General features: G+C 46.8%; 1 protein-coding gene across 1 annotated transcript in view; it reads left to right on the top strand.

Annotated features, from left to right (window-relative positions):
* DDX31 (DEAD-box helicase 31) overlaps nt 1-17,652 on the top strand; it is a 227,763-nt gene that overhangs the window by 93,933 nt on the left and 116,178 nt on the right. The window contains exon 16 of the mRNA XM_078646174.1: nt 3,539-3,678. Coding sequence (XP_078502300.1) covers nt 3,539-3,678 — 140 coding nt within the window. The remainder of the gene's footprint in view (nt 1-3,538; nt 3,679-17,652) is intronic.

The following is a 17,652-nucleotide window of genomic DNA, read 5'->3' on the forward strand; positions in this document are numbered from 1 at the left end:
CAGTGTTTACCGCATTATTAGAACATTGGAATGTTGGAGCTCAATTGAAAACAATGGAGTGCTCAGGCTTATAATGGCTGGTGTAAGCCGGGAGCTCCAACATTCCAATGCTTCTTTGTTCACAGCTCTGGCTGTAAACAAAGGCTTCAGGGCGCCTGAGGGGATTCCAAACACATCACGCTCCCATAAGGCTTTGTTTTTTTTGTTAGAACATTTTGCCCTCTAGTGACAGAATGTTCTAATAGCCTTATAGCCCTTCGTAGCAGGGCTATACCGGCTATTAAAGTCCCTCTCCTTTGTTAAAGGCCCTTGCCTTCGGCTCGGGCCTTTAACGCTGGAGAGGGCCTTTAATAGCCGGTATAGCCCTCTACGGCAGGCTATAAGGCTATATTATGGATTTTCAACATTTGCCACATAATTTGCAAAATTGGAAGATTTCACCGAAACTTCTCTTTAAAGTTGAAATTGATAAAAGAAAAAACACTGCCATAGAATATGCAGCACACTTTGCATGTTTTGCTGCATAATTTAGATAAACTTGGCGCATAATTTGGTCCTTTATGCCGTCCACTGACGATGTTAGAGTTGTGCAGAGTAGTTTTGTCATGTGTTCTGTACAGAGCTCATTGTGGTTTCCCTATGTTAGCCTAACTGTGCACGACACAGGTCGCATTAGCTTTGCACACTTTGCTATATAACCACGTTTGCTTCTGTACCACATTATATTTTCACACAGAACTTGCAGTTGTTTTCTCGTTCTGTTCTTTCCTCGTATTCAGTCTGAACAATAGACGAGGTCAAACATCAATGTCCCTTATTTTGTTTTGCTCAATCACTAGCACCTAGAAACACGACAGAAATACTGCTGTTTTTTATGAACATGTAACCCTTGCCATATAGGTATGCACAGCAACGTAACAGAGAGAGAGAGAGAGATATTTTTCGTAAGAGAAGATCACGTCTGTATCTAAGATGTAGAGCGTCCATCTGTGTATGCTAAGGTATGGGGTCCGCTCCTAAACCCAGAGATCTTTGCCGTAAAATCGGTTCGCTTCTGTAGAAGGGGAGGGTAGTTAGGCTATAGCAGTGGTCTTCAAACTTTGTTATACCAAGCCCCTCCTGAGCAAGTTGTTTGAGGGTCGGGCCCCACCTCAAACATATGAAAGGGCAGATCGAGACAAGGGTAAGAAAGCTAACTAAACTGTCAGTTTATAGGGATTTCCCCTGGGAAAAAGCCCCATCCAGGTCCTCTTACTTCTCCTTAGTGGAGAAGTGTGGCTCAATGGTTAGAGCGGCAGACCCTGATGCAGAGGTCTAGCCGGGACCAGGGTTCAATTCCCCGCCTCGGCGGGTCTTGAGCTCAAAAATTCCACGGACCTGATAATTCTCGCCTCGGTGCCTATTCCAATCATGGAGTCCCACTCTGCAACTCTTGGCAATAGCTTGCTTAATCTCCACAAAGGCCCCCACAACGCTAAGGATGCCTGGCCTCCACCTTGGGGGTGCCCAGGAGTGGACACCTCACAGGGAAAGCCAGGATGGGTTCCACAGCGGTATTCGTACAAGCGCCTTGAGACCCTTGCGGGTGAGTAGTGCGCTATACGAGTATCAATTTAAATTTTTGCCAAAGCCCCATTCAGATCCTCTCTGCAAAGCACCATCCTGATCTGTACTTCCAACGCTCTATCCTGAAACCCCTGAAAATTCACAGCCCGACCAAAGCTGCTAAGTTTTCTGAATGCTTATGTGTCACATTTCCATGATTTCAGTGTGCTTAGGAGTGACATTCAACAACCAAATGTGCAAAACTTAAAGAAAACTTTCCCATGACCAAAAAAAAGCAATGACGTGCATGGAATGAGCTATATCTCAGAAATTGCACCCTTTTAAGCAATGAGAAGCATTCAAAATTTCTAGAAGCTGTTGAAAAACATCTGCAATCAAAGGTCACTAACCTACTACCCCTTAACTCGTTAACCGTGGCTGCAATTCCCCTGCGGTGCAGCCGTTTAGTGGAGTGAGCTGGGCCGCGTCGTCCAACGGACGTGCGCAGCACTACGGAGGTAGTTCTCGCGACGGCCGTTGGCCGACGAACGCATGCAACGGGTTAATGTCCTGACCATAACAAAAAATTTAGTGACTAATGCATTTTAGTGCTGTGATGCGGACACCAGTACTATGACGCTTTAGTCTAACCACTCCTGCGTAGTACTTGACAGGGCAGCCAGATTCATTCTCCAGAGTTCTCAACAAGACATCCTCTAGAAAGCTCAGTTTGGGCCCCCTCTGCAAAGCCATACCTCGACTTTCTCTGAAAAGCACCACACAGATCTCACCCGTAAAAGCAGTACTCGGCGCCCTTGCTAGAAAGCATAGTTCAGACATCCTTTACCAAGCTCCACGCAAAACCCAGTTTGTAAGACATCATTCAGTACCCCTTTTCATAGCACCGCTAAACCTGTTAAAAACCCCAATCTAAAACGCCTCTCCAAATACCCAGCCAAAACACTTCTGTAAACTACCACTGGGTAGTCTTTTTTAAAACCACAATCAGCCCCCATCTTCTGACTCTCGTCTAGACAGTAGAAATTTTCATGTGTGCTATGCTCAGTCTCCCTGTCCACCCTTCGCTACTTACGAGTTTCCAAGGCTTCTCCTGCCTTTCCTTACACCAATCCAAGCCATTCTCAGTACAAGCCCATTTGCCTTTAAAAATTAGGCCAAAAGTGCACAATGACGTAAACAGGCTACAAAATGTACTTATCAAAACCATTCGTGAGTGCGTTATGGGGCTTCTGCTTGCCACTGGGGTGCGGTGGACTAGCACTCCACTGTTTAAAGACCACTGGGCTATATTGTCTTATCGTATGACAAGGCTTTTCATTATATACGGTTTATTGACAGTGCTGATGGTATTTTTGCTAGGCAGTTGTTTTTGGATTGTGGCACATATGCTGCATTCTAGAGCATTATAGTTTAAATAAACATTTCAAACTTTCTTCGTGTCTCTTTCCTTTCTTATTGTGGATGAGTACGAGTGTGCTTGTGAAAGGGGGGGTTGTATTACCGCAATCCCTAAAAGGGTCGGTGGTGTTGTGTTCTCGGGTGTCGGTTCACTTGTCTCCCAGGTTACGAGTTTGAGGGCAAGTGAGACGCTATAGTCTGACTCTTGCTCATGGTACTGAGGTGGTATGGTGACTCAGTCCCTATCTACTGATGTTCTGTAGTTCCAAGCATAGTTCTATTCCTGAGCAGAATCCCTGCAGCAGTCTGGCTTTGAGCTTTTTTGTAGCACTGTGATCAGTTGTCTGTCTTCACTGAACAGACTAGAAGGAATGAAGTGCACTTGCCATCTAGCACAAACTCTCTGCTGAAGCGCCTCTTAGCACTTGTTTCAGTGCTCGTGAAAAGCTCTAGTGGGAGCTGTCGTTTGGAAATGTATTGTAGTGTCCTCCAATGTGCTCATTGCAGTGTTTTATTCCACCGCTGTGTGAGGGTTGCCCCTGATTGTAAATGCTGTTGTTTCCTTTTTGCACAGTACAGTGCTCCCACTTCGCCAGCAGAGTACATACATCGCATCGGACGCACAGCGCGGATTGGGTGCCCCGGGAGCAGCCTGTTGTTGCTCACTCCCTCCGAGACTGAATATGTCCAGTCACTGGCAGATCACAAAATCAGGTGAGTGCCTGTCGAAGCCGTAGGGGTTCCTGGAGTGGGTGAATGTTCAGGGAGCTGCCTTCATTTGTGTGCCCACTCATTGGCTGCTAAGACGACCGTGTGAGTGCTTGGCAGGATTCATGAAGTAGGCACATGTTCTGTAATCTACCTTCAGTGTATGTTTATTCACTGTTTGCTTAGAAGATCCGGTGAGTGCCTGACCAGTCCCTGGGGGTTCAAATAATGGGTGTATTCTTACAATTAGTAAGCTGCTGCTTTATGTGTAGATTTGCACAATAACTGAATGGGGGTTGGGAGCACACTGCCTCACAGTCCCAGCACAGGTCGCCCCTTTGCATCCTGGTAAATGTAGTACACAGTTCAAACTTACTTCAATAATAGCTGTACAATAACTACCTGCAAGATCAATCAATCAATCAGGATTTATATTTATAAAGTGCTGCAAATCACCTGTGAGGGTCTCAAGGTACTGGATTTGCTAGCTGCTTCGTCGACCTCTGTTTATTAGAACAGCCATGTCTTGAGTCCCTCTGAAATTAGGAAAAACCAGGGAGAAGCAGTGAAAAACAAGGGAAAAGCAGGAGAAAGCACTAAGGAAAACGAGGAAAGGAAGGAGAATTTAGTAAGAAAAAAAAGCAGAGAAAGCACTCAGGAAAAACTGGGAAAGTAATTTATTTATTTGTTTACATTTGTAATGCGCACAGCTACCCAACAAAGGGTTTCCCGGCGCGGCAGATCCCAATAGCAATGCGGTTACAGAAACTAGATGTTAAAGAGCCATGTTTTTAAGGCTTTTCTGAATGTGATGTAATTCGACTCAGACCGCAATGTATGTGGCATTGAATTCCAGAGCGAAGGTCCTAGGAATGAGAAGGACTTGCCACCCATGCGTGACAGCCTGGTCCTTGGAATTTCAAAATGATTTGCCGTGGAAGACCGAAGAGATCTGGAAGGACGGTAGGGGCGCACCAGGTTTTGCAGATATTTAGGAGCGGTGTTGGTGGAAATCCTGTGCATAAAACATAGAGATTTGAATTTAACTCGGTTTTCAATTTTTAGCCAGTGTAACTTCCTGATGTATTTAGTGGTTGGAGTAGAGATGGGAATTTTACAGAGAAGTCTGGCTGCTGCATTTTGCACTGATTGCAACCTGCGGACAGTAGCTTTGTTCGCCCCCAAGTACAAAACGTTGCCATAATCTAGCCTAGATGTTATTAGGGCATTGACAACTGTTTTCTTGGTGTTTTCAGGCAGCATCCAACAGATCTTTTTTAGCCATTTTAATATGGCAAAGCAGGTGGCTGAAGTCTTTACCGCTTGCTGATGTAAACTGAGTGAGTCGTCAATAATGACGCCCAGGTTGCGAGCATGAGTAACCGGGGTAGGGGGGGTGCCCATTTCAGTTGGCCAATGTTGGGGTCCCCAAAGTTCTTTATTTTTGCCCAACACGATTAACTCGGTTTTTTCGCCGTTAAGTTTTAGGAAGTTTTTTTGCATCCAGTCGGCGATTTTACAGAGTCCGAGTTGTAGGGTGGAGGAATTATCAGAATCTGCAGCTGATAAAGAAAAAAGCAGCTGGGAATCATCAGCGTAGGAAAACATTAAAAGCCCTGTTTCCTCCACTATTTTGGCCAGGGGGCTCATATACACGTTGAAAAGCAACGGGCTAAGAATAGAGCCCTGTGGAACTCCGTGTTTGAATGTCATGGTATCGGAGCAGGCAGTTTGTGAGAAGACCTGGAACGTGCGGTTTTCCAATAATGATCTAATCCAGTTGAGAGCTGCCCCACGGATGCCCAGGGAGTGGAGTGTTTGGGCGAGGACCGCATGCGACACGGTGTCGAATGCCGCGCTGAGGTAGGTAGGAAGTAAGGAGAAGGCAGTAAAAAACGAGGCAAAAGCAGTAGAAAGCACTCGGAAAACAGGGGAGGAAGAAGAGCGGTTTAGCAGCACAGGAGAGCTGGGCCTGAGATCAGGTAAGCTTTCGCCATTACCAAGGACCATGCACCGCGGTGGTTGTGTACACTGAATGTTGGGCGCCGGAAATGTCTGTTGACTCTAAAATAAGGGGCAAGAAGCAGGTCAGGCCATTTGCCTGAAGTGATAGTTGGGTGTAGGGGCACGCAAGAGTAACCGACACCCACTCATCATGACTGATGGACAAATTATTTGACAGTGAGCATAGGCTGAAGTGTGCCAGTCTATCCACTATACCAGATGTAATTATATACTTTTGTAATAGTGGTGTGTAGAGCAAGCAATACCAAAAAATTAAAACTTGCTGTGTGCAAAAGCACTTTATAGTTGGGAGCAGATAGTAAAGAGATAGAAAGAGTTCTATTTTTGACAAGTAAAGTTGGTTCTAAAAAGAGCCTTTTTGATTTTTAAAGAGAAGCAAAAAAATGTCCATTGAATTTAACAATTGTTGTTAATTAAAAAAAAGTAGTGGCAAATAAGGAGGATAAACAAAAAATAGGAGGATAAACCCAAAAGTATGTGGGGCTTGGGCTGCTGATTTTGGGTGTCTGTTTGTTGCACATGCAATATGTTGTGCTCCTTGTCAACAGAAGTATATTTTCCGAAACACATCACTATTTCCGGCAGCGTACTTCCACACTCCTGTTTTTCCAGCGGCCGTGCAGAAGGTGCCACAATGTTATGGACAGAATGTTAGCATCAAAGCTGTTCTGATGGTTACTTCTAACCTCCGATTCCTCACCATGTGTATTTCTCCAGGCTTCTGACTAGATCTGCAAAACTCAAAACAGTGCTCCTGCATGCTGGTAGATGGCGCACTGTGCAACTCTGCCTCAATGCTGGTGCTCTCCGAAAGTGATGAACAGACCTGCATAAAAGCGCCACCTATGCACGCTGATATCAGTGCCACTAGTTTCCATGCCTTAAGGCGTGGATCTGGAGCTTTACTCCTTCCTTCCTTCCTTCACTCTGTGAAGAGATTTTATTCCACAAAAGCTTCCAGTGTGCAAGGGATGTTAGACCCTAAAAAAATAGAGTTTAAGCCTTGTAGAGACTGTCACAAGCAGATTTCTGTGACCGATCCCCATGAGTCGTGCCTCTGGTGCTTGAGTTTGTCACACAACTGCATGGCCTGTAACAACTGTGCCCAGATAAATCCTAACACCATCCTAGAAAATAAGATGGAAACACCGGAAAGCCTGGGGCCAGCCCCAGTCCTGGTAGAAATCGAAAGCGAGCACCCGTTCCCAAGTTCGTTCCAGAGGCAGATCTTCCTCGCAGTCGAAGCCCTCGGATAAGTTGAAGAAAAACCATAAGAACTCCAAGCGGGACTCGGCCCCTTTGTGTCACTAACATTCACCTTAGAAAGTGCCAGGGCGTCACCGTGCCTCTAGGTCTCGCTCCCATCCCATGGAGCCGATTTCATCCAGAGTTTCCGGGTCCATCTGCAACATGGGAACAGGTCGAGGGCGTTTGAGTGGCCATGCCGTCATATTTGGCATTCTCCCAGCTCACACTGGCTTATTTGCCAAAAGGATCCGCAGGGACTCTCAGATGGCTTTTCACCAGCATATTTACCCTCCATGTTGTCTGGACCTCTTGAACCCGCTTCGGGTTCCGTACTGGTGTCTGGATTGGGGCCATAATCCCAAATATTGGAGGAGGAATCTGTGAAAAAGAGTCACTAATGAGCGTAGAGGAAGCATACTGTCCTTGGAATCCCAAAATTTGAGAAAACTTGAGGCCAATTCCAAAGCGAAGTCTCATTTGGTCTCAAGTGGATATGCCCCGGCTTCTACTGTTGTTTGCTGCCTGTTGTGCTCTTGCAAACATTACTCCATTGGAATCCATTTCAAGACCACTCTGGCATCGTGCTGTGAAACCTATGACCTATTCTGAACCGCGTTTCCTTTTACCAAGCTCAAACCTGTGGTCCTTACCTTACTGCGTTCATCTAAGGCGGGAGGCCATGTTTTTTTATTCCTGAAGCTGGGAGAATGAAGAATGAGTCTTAAAGTGTATCAGAGCTGTGCCAGTAAACTATTCTCCCACAAGACCTAAACTAACTTCAAAGACATATACATTTTGTAAAGCGCTCTGTTATCTGCAAAGATCTTGTTCGCGCTATATAAAACTTTCAAATAAAAAAAAAAAAAACTTTCAAATAAATATAAAACTTTCAAATAAATAAATAATCATCAGACAGAGGAGGCCTCATTCATACCATTGCCTGCCAAAGGTGGGCTTATTCACTAAGCAGAGAGACAGAAGAGGTTTTTGACCCAAGAAGGGGGAGCAGTTGTTTGTGAATGGATGTTCTACTGCACTGGCTCCTTAATCCTGTTAAGATGACCTGTTTGAACCTCAGCGTTGAAGAGGCGAAGAGTACTTTGACGACCAATGGACCAGCTTGCAGGGTTTGCATTTCTCATACATATGGCGGGACATGTCTTTTACAGCTTGCCTACATAAAGAAAGTTCCTCTGATAACTATTAGTTTCTTAAATTACTTCACTGTTTCACATTCATTGCCCTCTTTAGCTTCTTGCTTTCTTCCTCCCACACTCCAAGGCACTCATAGGCTTTTTGCAGACCAGAGGCATTTGAAGTGACCTTAAACTTTTTTTCAAGGGCAGTGTCCTCAACAGATAAGCTTTTTCATGAGGAGTCTGCTCTGCTTTGCTCTCTGCCATGAGGTATCCCAGATGTCAGTCCTGCAGACTTGTGACTCATTGCACAAGAACCGAGATGACTGCTCCTGCTTTGAGCAAATGGGAAAGCCGGAGATCTGAGCGGTAGGCACATTGGTGGCACTGTATACTTCTGGGAGTCATCACTGTCTGCACTGTGATAAGAACCCAGGCCAGGTTTGACCAAAACATCTGTTTCATGGTAGGTTTTCACCCCAGTCCAGTGGTTATGTGCAGAAGGCTAGCATTATAGTTTTCAGTGCAGTTCAAGACACTGTGGTTGGCAGTATCTTTCCGTTCGAGGCATGTGGGCTGCTAAATTCATATCTTAGCATTAGATCGCCGCCTAGTGTTGGGTCCGGATGATCGCACATTGTTGTCCTGGAAGAGTCTTCGAAGTATCCTGAGATAGGTGGCTCCTCCCCTGGACTACAGTGCGCATGGGCATCGGCTCCATCCCCAGATTGTTTTTTTCCGCCATTGGGTTCGGATGTGGTCCCGACTTCTCTTTGTCGGAACCGAGAAAAACTAACTTTTTCAGGCCAAAAGGCCTTGTATTTTCTAGCGTCGGTATTGTTCGCGCACGGTCTCGGGTTCTTCCAACTCTTGAAGTCGGATTCAACGGAGTCTACACTCTTCGAACATCGAGGCCTTCTCATCGCGACACGACTACAACTTTACAGCATGGAGCGGAGTCCGTTTAAGTACTGTCCGCTCTGTGGGTCCAAGTACCCACATATAGACCTCCACCCGGTCTGTAACAAATGCCTTTCACCGGACCATGACGACGGCAAGTGTAAGGCTTGCGCTCAATTCAGGTCGAAAAAGACTCTCAAGCTTCGGCGCGCGGTGCGCCTGGAGGCCAGACAAGCGGCCCCCGATCCAGAAAACATCTTCGGCGACCAGGAAGAAGATGAACAGGGTCATCTTCTCCAAATCTCCCCACCCGAAACGGAGGTCGAGGCGGATCCGGAGGACGACGACGGAGTCGCGGGTCAAGACCTTCAATACGTCGACGAGGTAGGGGACGTCGAAGAGATTTATGGGGCCACGGCAGATAGCTCTGGAGACGAGCTATGCCCCGAAGGTTTCGAAGATCAAGATCGGGTCACGGGATCGCCAAGTGGCCTTACCCAAGACCCAGTGCCGCAAGCCACGGCCCCGCCATCAGGCCCGGCCACGGACGTACTTGCTGGGCGAGCCGGATCGAAACAGAAACCGGCGGTGTCGACGACACCTAAAATGGCCGACCCGAAAACGAAACCGAAACTTATGGACTCGAGCGTCCCTAAAATGGCGGCCGGCCCACAAAAACATACTGCACCCGCTGCCGCATCGGCTCCGTCGGGCTCCGGTCCGCAGAAGCCGAAGAAGTCGATCGATTCCGCTGGAACGAAATCGGCGCAGGAGGAGGGATCCTCTAAAAAGGGTGGTCGGCACGGATCAACCGCTGCGACACCGTCCAAGCACGCCAAGGCCAGCAGCGTAGTGGATACGGAACCGACTCAAGCGCACGGATCAACTGCTGGCACGTCTGCGCATCGGTCCAAGGACTCTGGGTCGGCGTCAACGGCATCGGCGCCCAAACCTCAGAAGGGCCACCATCACGTCGGATCCGAGGGGAAGGTCAAGACGTCCTCGTCAGCGCCAAAAGCCACTGTGGATGAAGCGTCTCCCATCGCCGCTTCGCTGCAGAGAATCAGGGAAAAGGCCGCTGCTACGTCGGCTCCGTTACCGTCGCCTCAGACGCCGAAGGATGCTCCGGCCAAGCCTAAAAGCAAGCTTCTCTTCCTTCTGCCGCCGAAAGAGGCTCCGAAGGCTTTTTCTACAAAATCGACGCCAAAGCAGGCGGATTCTTCTACGGCGGGGGTACCTTCAAGTCGAGAACTCGGATCCGAGGACGATTCTGAGCACTTCATCGACGCCAACACAGGCAAATTGACAATATACAAAAGAAGGATCACATCAGAGCCTCTAGACTCCTATGTTATCCCACTAAAGAAGAAAAAAGTTCCTCTGGACGCTTCTAACCTCATAGAGCCTATCCAGCCTCCTCCAAGAAGAAGCCCTACTCCCTCACCAGACCGTTCTGATGGTGAGGGTTACAATGAGGAGGACCAATACACCTTCCCAGTAAATGAACCAGATGCACACACAGATGCATATGATGACATTGGTGACCAAGGCACCCAAGGTGTGGGGCAAGACCCACAGCCTTTCAGTGCACGTGCATCCCCAACAGAGGATTCTGCAGGTTTTCATGCACTAATTGAGAGGGCAGCTGCTAATCATGATGTGGACATGCATGCTGACCCGGTTGAAGAAGACTTTCTCTTTGACACGTTTTCAGTCTCTGAGAGGACTGTAAAGACACTGCCTATGCTCAAGGGAGTCCTCAAACATGCTGCGGACATCTTTAAGGAACCCACTAGGGCGAGAGTGGTCAATCCACGTATTGAAAAAAAGTACAGACCAGCACCTGCAGACCCTGCATACATTCGGGGACAGTTGCCGCTAGACTCCCTGGTGGTCGCCAATGCCCGCAAACGGGCCAACTCCCAAACAACGGGTGAAGCTCCTCCCCCGGATAAGGAGTCCAAAGTGCTAGAGGCAGGGGGCAAAAGAGTAGCTGCACAAGCTGCCAACTTTTGGCGTATTTCTAATACACAAGCACTCTTAGCACGTTACGATAGGGCGCATTATGACACCCTAGAACAGATTGTACAACACCTGCCTCCAAAGTTTCAAGAGGGCACAAAACTGCTTATAGAGGAAGGAAAGTTGATCTCCAACGCAGCCATCAAGTGTGCACTTGACGCCGCAGACACAGCAGCTAGGGCGATCAACACTAGCGTCATGCTGAGACGACAGGCTTGGCTCCGCATATCTGGGTTTAAACCTGATATTCAGACAACCATCCTTAATCAGCCAGTCAATCCTGATCGACTGTTTGGTCCAGATGTTGACACCACCCTCGAAAAGATAAAAAAGGACACAGAAACTGCTAAGTCCATGGGGGCCCTACAGTCACAACAGTTTCGTGGCAACAATTTTCGTCGCTCAGGTGCACGTGGAGTCACCAGAGGACAAATGGGTCAACAATCTCAATTCTCAAAAGGTGGAGCACAATCCTCGTTCACAAAACAGAACAAGGGAGGTTACAGAAATAACAGCAACAGAGGTCGCGGCAGAGGAAACAACAGCTCCCGCTCCTCTACCCCAAGCAAACAGTGACTCTCTGTCACTGCCCCCCGACCACTTAACACCTGTCGGGGGGAGACTGCAGCAGTTCCTGCCCGTCTGGAGAAACATCACCACAGACAGGTGGGTGCGTCAACTAGTCCAGTATGGTTATTGCCTAGAGTTGAAATCCACTCCACCCAACATCCCGCCAAGGCAAAGGCCTATGTCCGCAGAGCACTTGCACTTATTGCAGCAGGAGGTAGTGGTGATGCTGCAAAAAGGCGCAATCGAGCTCGTGCCAGTGGAGGAGGAAGGCACAGGGGTGTATTCCCTGTACTTCCTTATCCCAAAGAAGGACGGATATCTCAGACCCATTCTGGATCTACGTCCCCTAAACCTGTATATACTGTCAGAACATTTCCATATGCTCACACTGCAACAGATTCTTCCCTTATTAAACCTGGGGGACTTCTTAGCAACCTTAGACCTCAAGGATGCTTATTTCCACATACCACTACACCCGTCCCACAGAAAATACCTCAGGTTCACTATCCAAGGCAAACATTATCAGTTCAAAGTCCTACCCTTCGGAGTCACCACAGCCCCAAGGGTGTTTACAAAGTGTCTGGCGACAGTAGCGGCGCACCTCAGGAGGCAGGGCATCCATGTCTACCCCTACCTGGACGACTGGCTCGTTCAAGCCAAGTCAGAACAACAGTGTGCCGCGGACATGTCGACTACCATTCACCTCCTTCACGATGTAGGTTTCTCGTTGAACTACCCAAAGTCGCACCTTCAACCGGCGCATGTCCGGCAGTTTCTAGGCGCGACGATCAATACCCTGACAGCCGTGGCTCAACCAAACCAAGTCAGGATAGACAGCATGCAGTCTCTGATCCTGAAGTTCAGATCACAACACTCACTTCCAGCGAGAGTGTTCATGCAGTTGATAGGCATGATGGCCTCCTGCATCTTCATAGTCCCTCATGCACGGTTACATATGCGCCCGCTCCAGGAGTGCTTAGCAAATCAGTGGACACAGGCTCAAGGACAATTAACAGACCTAGTGTTGGTTACCAGTCGGGCATACGACTCTCTGCATTGGTGGACTCCACACAACCTTTGCAAGGGCCGACTGTTCCAGGAGCCAGTGCCACAGATTACCCTGACAACGGACGCATCTCTCCAGGGATGGGGAGCTCATCTGCTCAATTACACTGTGCAGGGACTATGGACGACGCAGCAACAGAAGATGCACATCAACTATCTGGAACTGATGGCAATCTTCATGGCACTCAAGTCCTTCATTGTACATCTGTGCAACAAGGTAGTGTTGGTCCGGACGGACAACATGACCGCGATGTACTACATTCAAAAGCAGGGGGGCACCCACTCGCCACAGCTGTCTCATCTGGCTCAGGGCATGTGGAAGTGGGCCATTCAAAGGAACATCTTCCTCATGGCAGAACACCTCCCGGGCAAGGACAATCTAATGGCGGATCTGCTCAGCAGACACAGCCATCAAATGCACGAGTGGGAGTTGCACCCATCTGTACTCCACCCGTACTTCCAGCAGTGGGGTCATCCGGAGATAGACCTGTTTGCAACAAGAGAAAACGCAAAATGCCAACACTTTGCCGCCAGGTTCCCTCACCCACAGTCGCAGGGGAATGCGATATGGATGAACTGGTCAAGCAAATTTGCGTACGCTTTTCCGCCAGCCCCTCTGATACCGCTGGTGGCAAGAAAGCTAAGGCAGCACGCGATGACTCTCATCCTAGTTGCTCCAACGTGGGCGCGCCAAGCATGGTACACCACGTTCCTCGAACTCTCAGTGGTGCCGCATCAAAGACTGCGCCTCACGCCCAGACTTTTGACGCAGAACCATGGAGAAATTCAGCATCCAGATCCGCAACAGCTCAACCTGGCGATCTGGCTCCTGAAGTCCTAGAGTTCGGATACCTTAACTTACCTCCAGAATGCATGAACATCATCAAGGAGGCAAGGAAGCCAACTACCAGAGCATGCTATGCTGCAAAATGGAAGCGTTTTGTCATTTACTGTACGGCTAATGACATCACCCCGCTAGATGCATCTATCCCTAACATCATTTGTTATCTGCTACATCTGTACAAGTGCAATCTAGCGTACACTTCCATTCGGATACATCTATCCGCCATAGCGGCTTATCTTCAGAACAGGCAGCATCTCTCTGTCTTCAGAGTGCCTGCCATTAAAGCTTTCCTTGAAGGTCTGAAACGAGTCATTCCCCCAAGAACACCACCAGCTCCGGTGTGGAACCTCAATGTGGTCCTCACCAGACTGATGGGACCACCTTTTGAGCCACTGCACTCGTGTGAACTCCAGTTCCTAACGTGGAAAGTAGCTTTCCTAATAGCTATTACGTCACTGAGGCGTGTTAGTGAGCTACAAGCGCTCACAATCCAAGAGCCTTTCATTCAGATTCATCCAAATAGGGTAGTGCTACGCACTAACCCCAAATTCCTTCCGAAGGTGGTGTCACAGTTTCATCTCAACCAAACTATTGACTTGCCGGCATTCTTTCAAAACCCACAAACGGTGGCGGAAAGAATGCTCCATACCTTAGATGTACGGAGGGCGTTGATGTACTACATAGACAGGACACAACCCTTTAGAAAGACAAAACAACTTTTTGTTGCCTTCGCACCACAACACAAAGGCAACCCTATTTCCAAAGCAGGAATAGCCGGGTGGATTGTTAAGTGCATCCAAATATGTTATCAAAAGGCCAAACGCACTCTAACGATACCCCCAAGGGCGCACTCCACACGCAAATTGGGGGCATCCATGGCTTTCCTAGGGAACATTCCTTTAGAGGACATTTGCAGAGCAGCCACGTGGGTTACACCACATACCTTTACAAAACACTACTGTGTTGATGTGCATTCCAAGCAGCAAGCTGCTGTAGGACAGGCTGTTCTCAAAACTCTCTTTCAGGTTTCTGCAGCTGGCACGGGCAACCGCCGCTGATGGAGGGACTGCTATGTATTCTATGCTAAGATATGAATTTAGCAGCCCACATGCCTCGAACTGAATATGCTACTTACCAGTATGCATCTGTTCTTGGCATGTAGGGCTGCTAACATTCATATCGCCCACCCTCCTCCCCGGTGCCTGTCGCAGCTGCAGATATACTATTGTATTCAGTCATTAGCATGGACATCCTTTACACTTTTCACTCCATCTTCTGCCACAATGGCGAAAAACAATCTGGGGATGGAGCCGATGCCCATGCGCACTGTAGTCCAGGGGAGGAGCCACCTATCTCAGGATACTTCGAAGACTCTTCCAGGACAACAATGTGCGATCATCCGGACCCAACACTAGGCGGCGATCTAATGCTAAGATATGAATGTTAGCAGCCCTACATGCCAAGAACAGATGCATACTGGTAAGTAGCATATTCATTTGAGTGCAGGTCATCGGACTCCCCATAGAGGAAGGCCCTTGTCCAGCATTGGGACACATGCCAGGCATTTTGTTAAAAACAAGCTCTATTGTCACTGTGAATGATGTTTGAGAAGTTGTAGTACAAGATTTACTACAACAAGTTGTATTAGTGGTAGATTCTACATGGTTACCAGTGAAACATGCACATTGTAGTGTCAGTGTGGCAATTAAGGGTATGGAAGCTTGTTAATCGATAACAGCAATGTGGATCAAAATGAATACACAATGCACCGCACGCTCTTGAAGTTGCATGTGGGTGTTCATACCCGAGTCCTTTGGCATGCCTTTTGTGCTCCTCGATGTTTCGACGTTTCGAGCACCTGGTCTGAAGATCTCGAACAAGGCGTGTACCCACTAAGTTGGTTTAGTGATTTAAGTCATTAAAGTCTCAATGATAAGTGCATCTAGGTGTAAAGGGCATGTCGCATGCATCAACCTTGTACAATCTGCAGGTGTCTTACACGAACAGTGTGTGCATTCAAAGTTCCTCGCATTGCACGCGTGTGGAGACGCATTCAGACTCGCTTTGTATACTTATTAGTACGCGTACGCATAGGACATGGATGCATTTGGACATTCGGCTACTTTCTTTGGAAAGAAACAACATGTCTAAAAATTTGGAAAACTCCCTGAAGATATTGTGGTCTAGTCACAACCACATTTTCTATTATGTAAAGTAGTACTACAGTAACACTGTTCACGTACTACAAAATGCTATTCACTAACCTATGGATGGAGGCCACATTTGTCGTGTCTGCCAAGGATAAGGAGATTTCCGCACACGTAGGTGTACATTTTAGTAGAAAATGTGGGAGGGACTTGGAGGAGCAGCTGGGAATGGGAAATACTTATACCTAAATTAGAGTGTTGTCAAGTGGTATACAACTACAAGCACCCACCCACAAAAGAGTAAGCCCATTACTATTCACAACCACACATCAAAAATTACCACAGCCAGAAAGGAACTGAAACAGTAGTAAATGTACTCCAGCTCAGTCTTGGAGTAAGTGCCGCTCACCGGTTCTGCATCACACTTCCATAGAAATGAATGGAGCAGGGACTTAAAATAACAACCCATAGAAAATGCTGTTAACTAAATCAAATATTTCAAATTTCAAATCTCTATACATGTATTTTGTTTAATGTGTATATATATGTGTGTATAGTATAGTTGATCAATATAAATTTAAATCACTTATTTTTAAGTTAAGAATCATCAATTTAAATACAAATTTTAAACCATGTTTAGTACATTTTAATACACATTAATAAAAAATCTTACAGTAGGTGGACTTTCTAAAATTATTTCAAAAGCATACTATTTAATTAAGTATATTTTAATTCATCATTTGATGCACTTTTAAATTGATGTGCTGCAACATTTTATCCTATTAGTTCTAGGATCAAAATAGTTTACCTTGGTTTAGATTAATAGTATGCGTTAAAATATATATTTTTTCAATTTCAAGTTAAAAATGTTCTTAAATCTTCATCACTCTTACCCTTAGCGAGCACTTGCAAATCCTTGTGTGGTGGGCTGCACTCTTTCTGGATTGCTGTTCTGTTTCTCTCTGGCCTGCATTGGACCCTTGTGTGCTGGGTCAGTTCATCTGTGGCTGTTCTCCTGGTTGCTTGCTGTTAGGCAGCTGTCTTTCTCTATTCTTCTTGAACCCTACCCAGCAGTCACTAGGTTTCTGTGTTGCTATTCTATTCATCCATTTTTGTTTGTGATCCTCCCCTACCTTTTCTGTTTCTGTTCTTCTATTTATCTTTGTTTTTTCTGACCTTTCCTATTGTCAATCGGTTTCGGTGTGGCAGTTTTTCTGTTTTCTTTGTTGTTCTGCATCAGGCCCCCATCTCCTGTCATCTGTCTGTGCTGCTGTCATTCTGTGTATCTTTGTTTTTCATGTGGTCCTTTCTATTGTCAGTTGTTTCTGTGTGGATGTTCTGCTTTTTTCTGCTCTGCATGGGGTCCGCCATCCGCTGTCGGTCTTTTTGAGTGTTGCTGTTCTGTTTCTCTCTGTTCTAAATGTGGCAGTCACCAGCTGCCAGTCTGCATATTTGTTTGTTCTTGTCTCTTTATTATGCCAGTTCTGTCTGTTAAGTATGTGGCCCTTCTTCGCCTGTGCTGCTGTTCTTTTTTTTTTTATGCATGTGGCGCTCATCTACTATCGGTCTGTGTTGCTGTCCTTCTTTTTTCTCTCTTTTCTGCATCTAGGCCTGGTCTCTGTCGATAGGGTTTGCTGTTCTTTGTTTTATGTCTGTCCTGCATGTGTCCCTTCTCTGTTTCTGTATGACTATTTCCCTTTGTTCTGCATTTGTACCTTCTTTAGCTTTGTGTTTCTCTTGGTTCTTTCATTTGCATGTGTCCCTCATCATTTTCTGTATTTTTTCTTTCTATTCTTCATGTCATCGGTTTCTTTGTTGCTATTTTTCTCTCTGTTCTGCATTTGGTCCTCATACTTTTCTGTGTTGCTATTTTTGTGATGTCTGTTGTGTATTTGTCCCACCTGTTCGTTTTGTTTCTCTGTTATTATGTGCCCCACATCTATTTTTTTGTCTCTCTGTCCTACATATGTCCCTTGTCTGTTTGTTTTCTGTTCTTTTTTCTTCTGCATGTATCCCTTGTGTG

Source organism: Lissotriton helveticus, chromosome 5_1, assembly GCF_964261635.1.
Source record: "Lissotriton helveticus chromosome 5_1, aLisHel1.1, whole genome shotgun sequence".
Taxonomy (NCBI): Eukaryota; Metazoa; Chordata; class Amphibia; order Caudata; family Salamandridae; genus Lissotriton; species Lissotriton helveticus.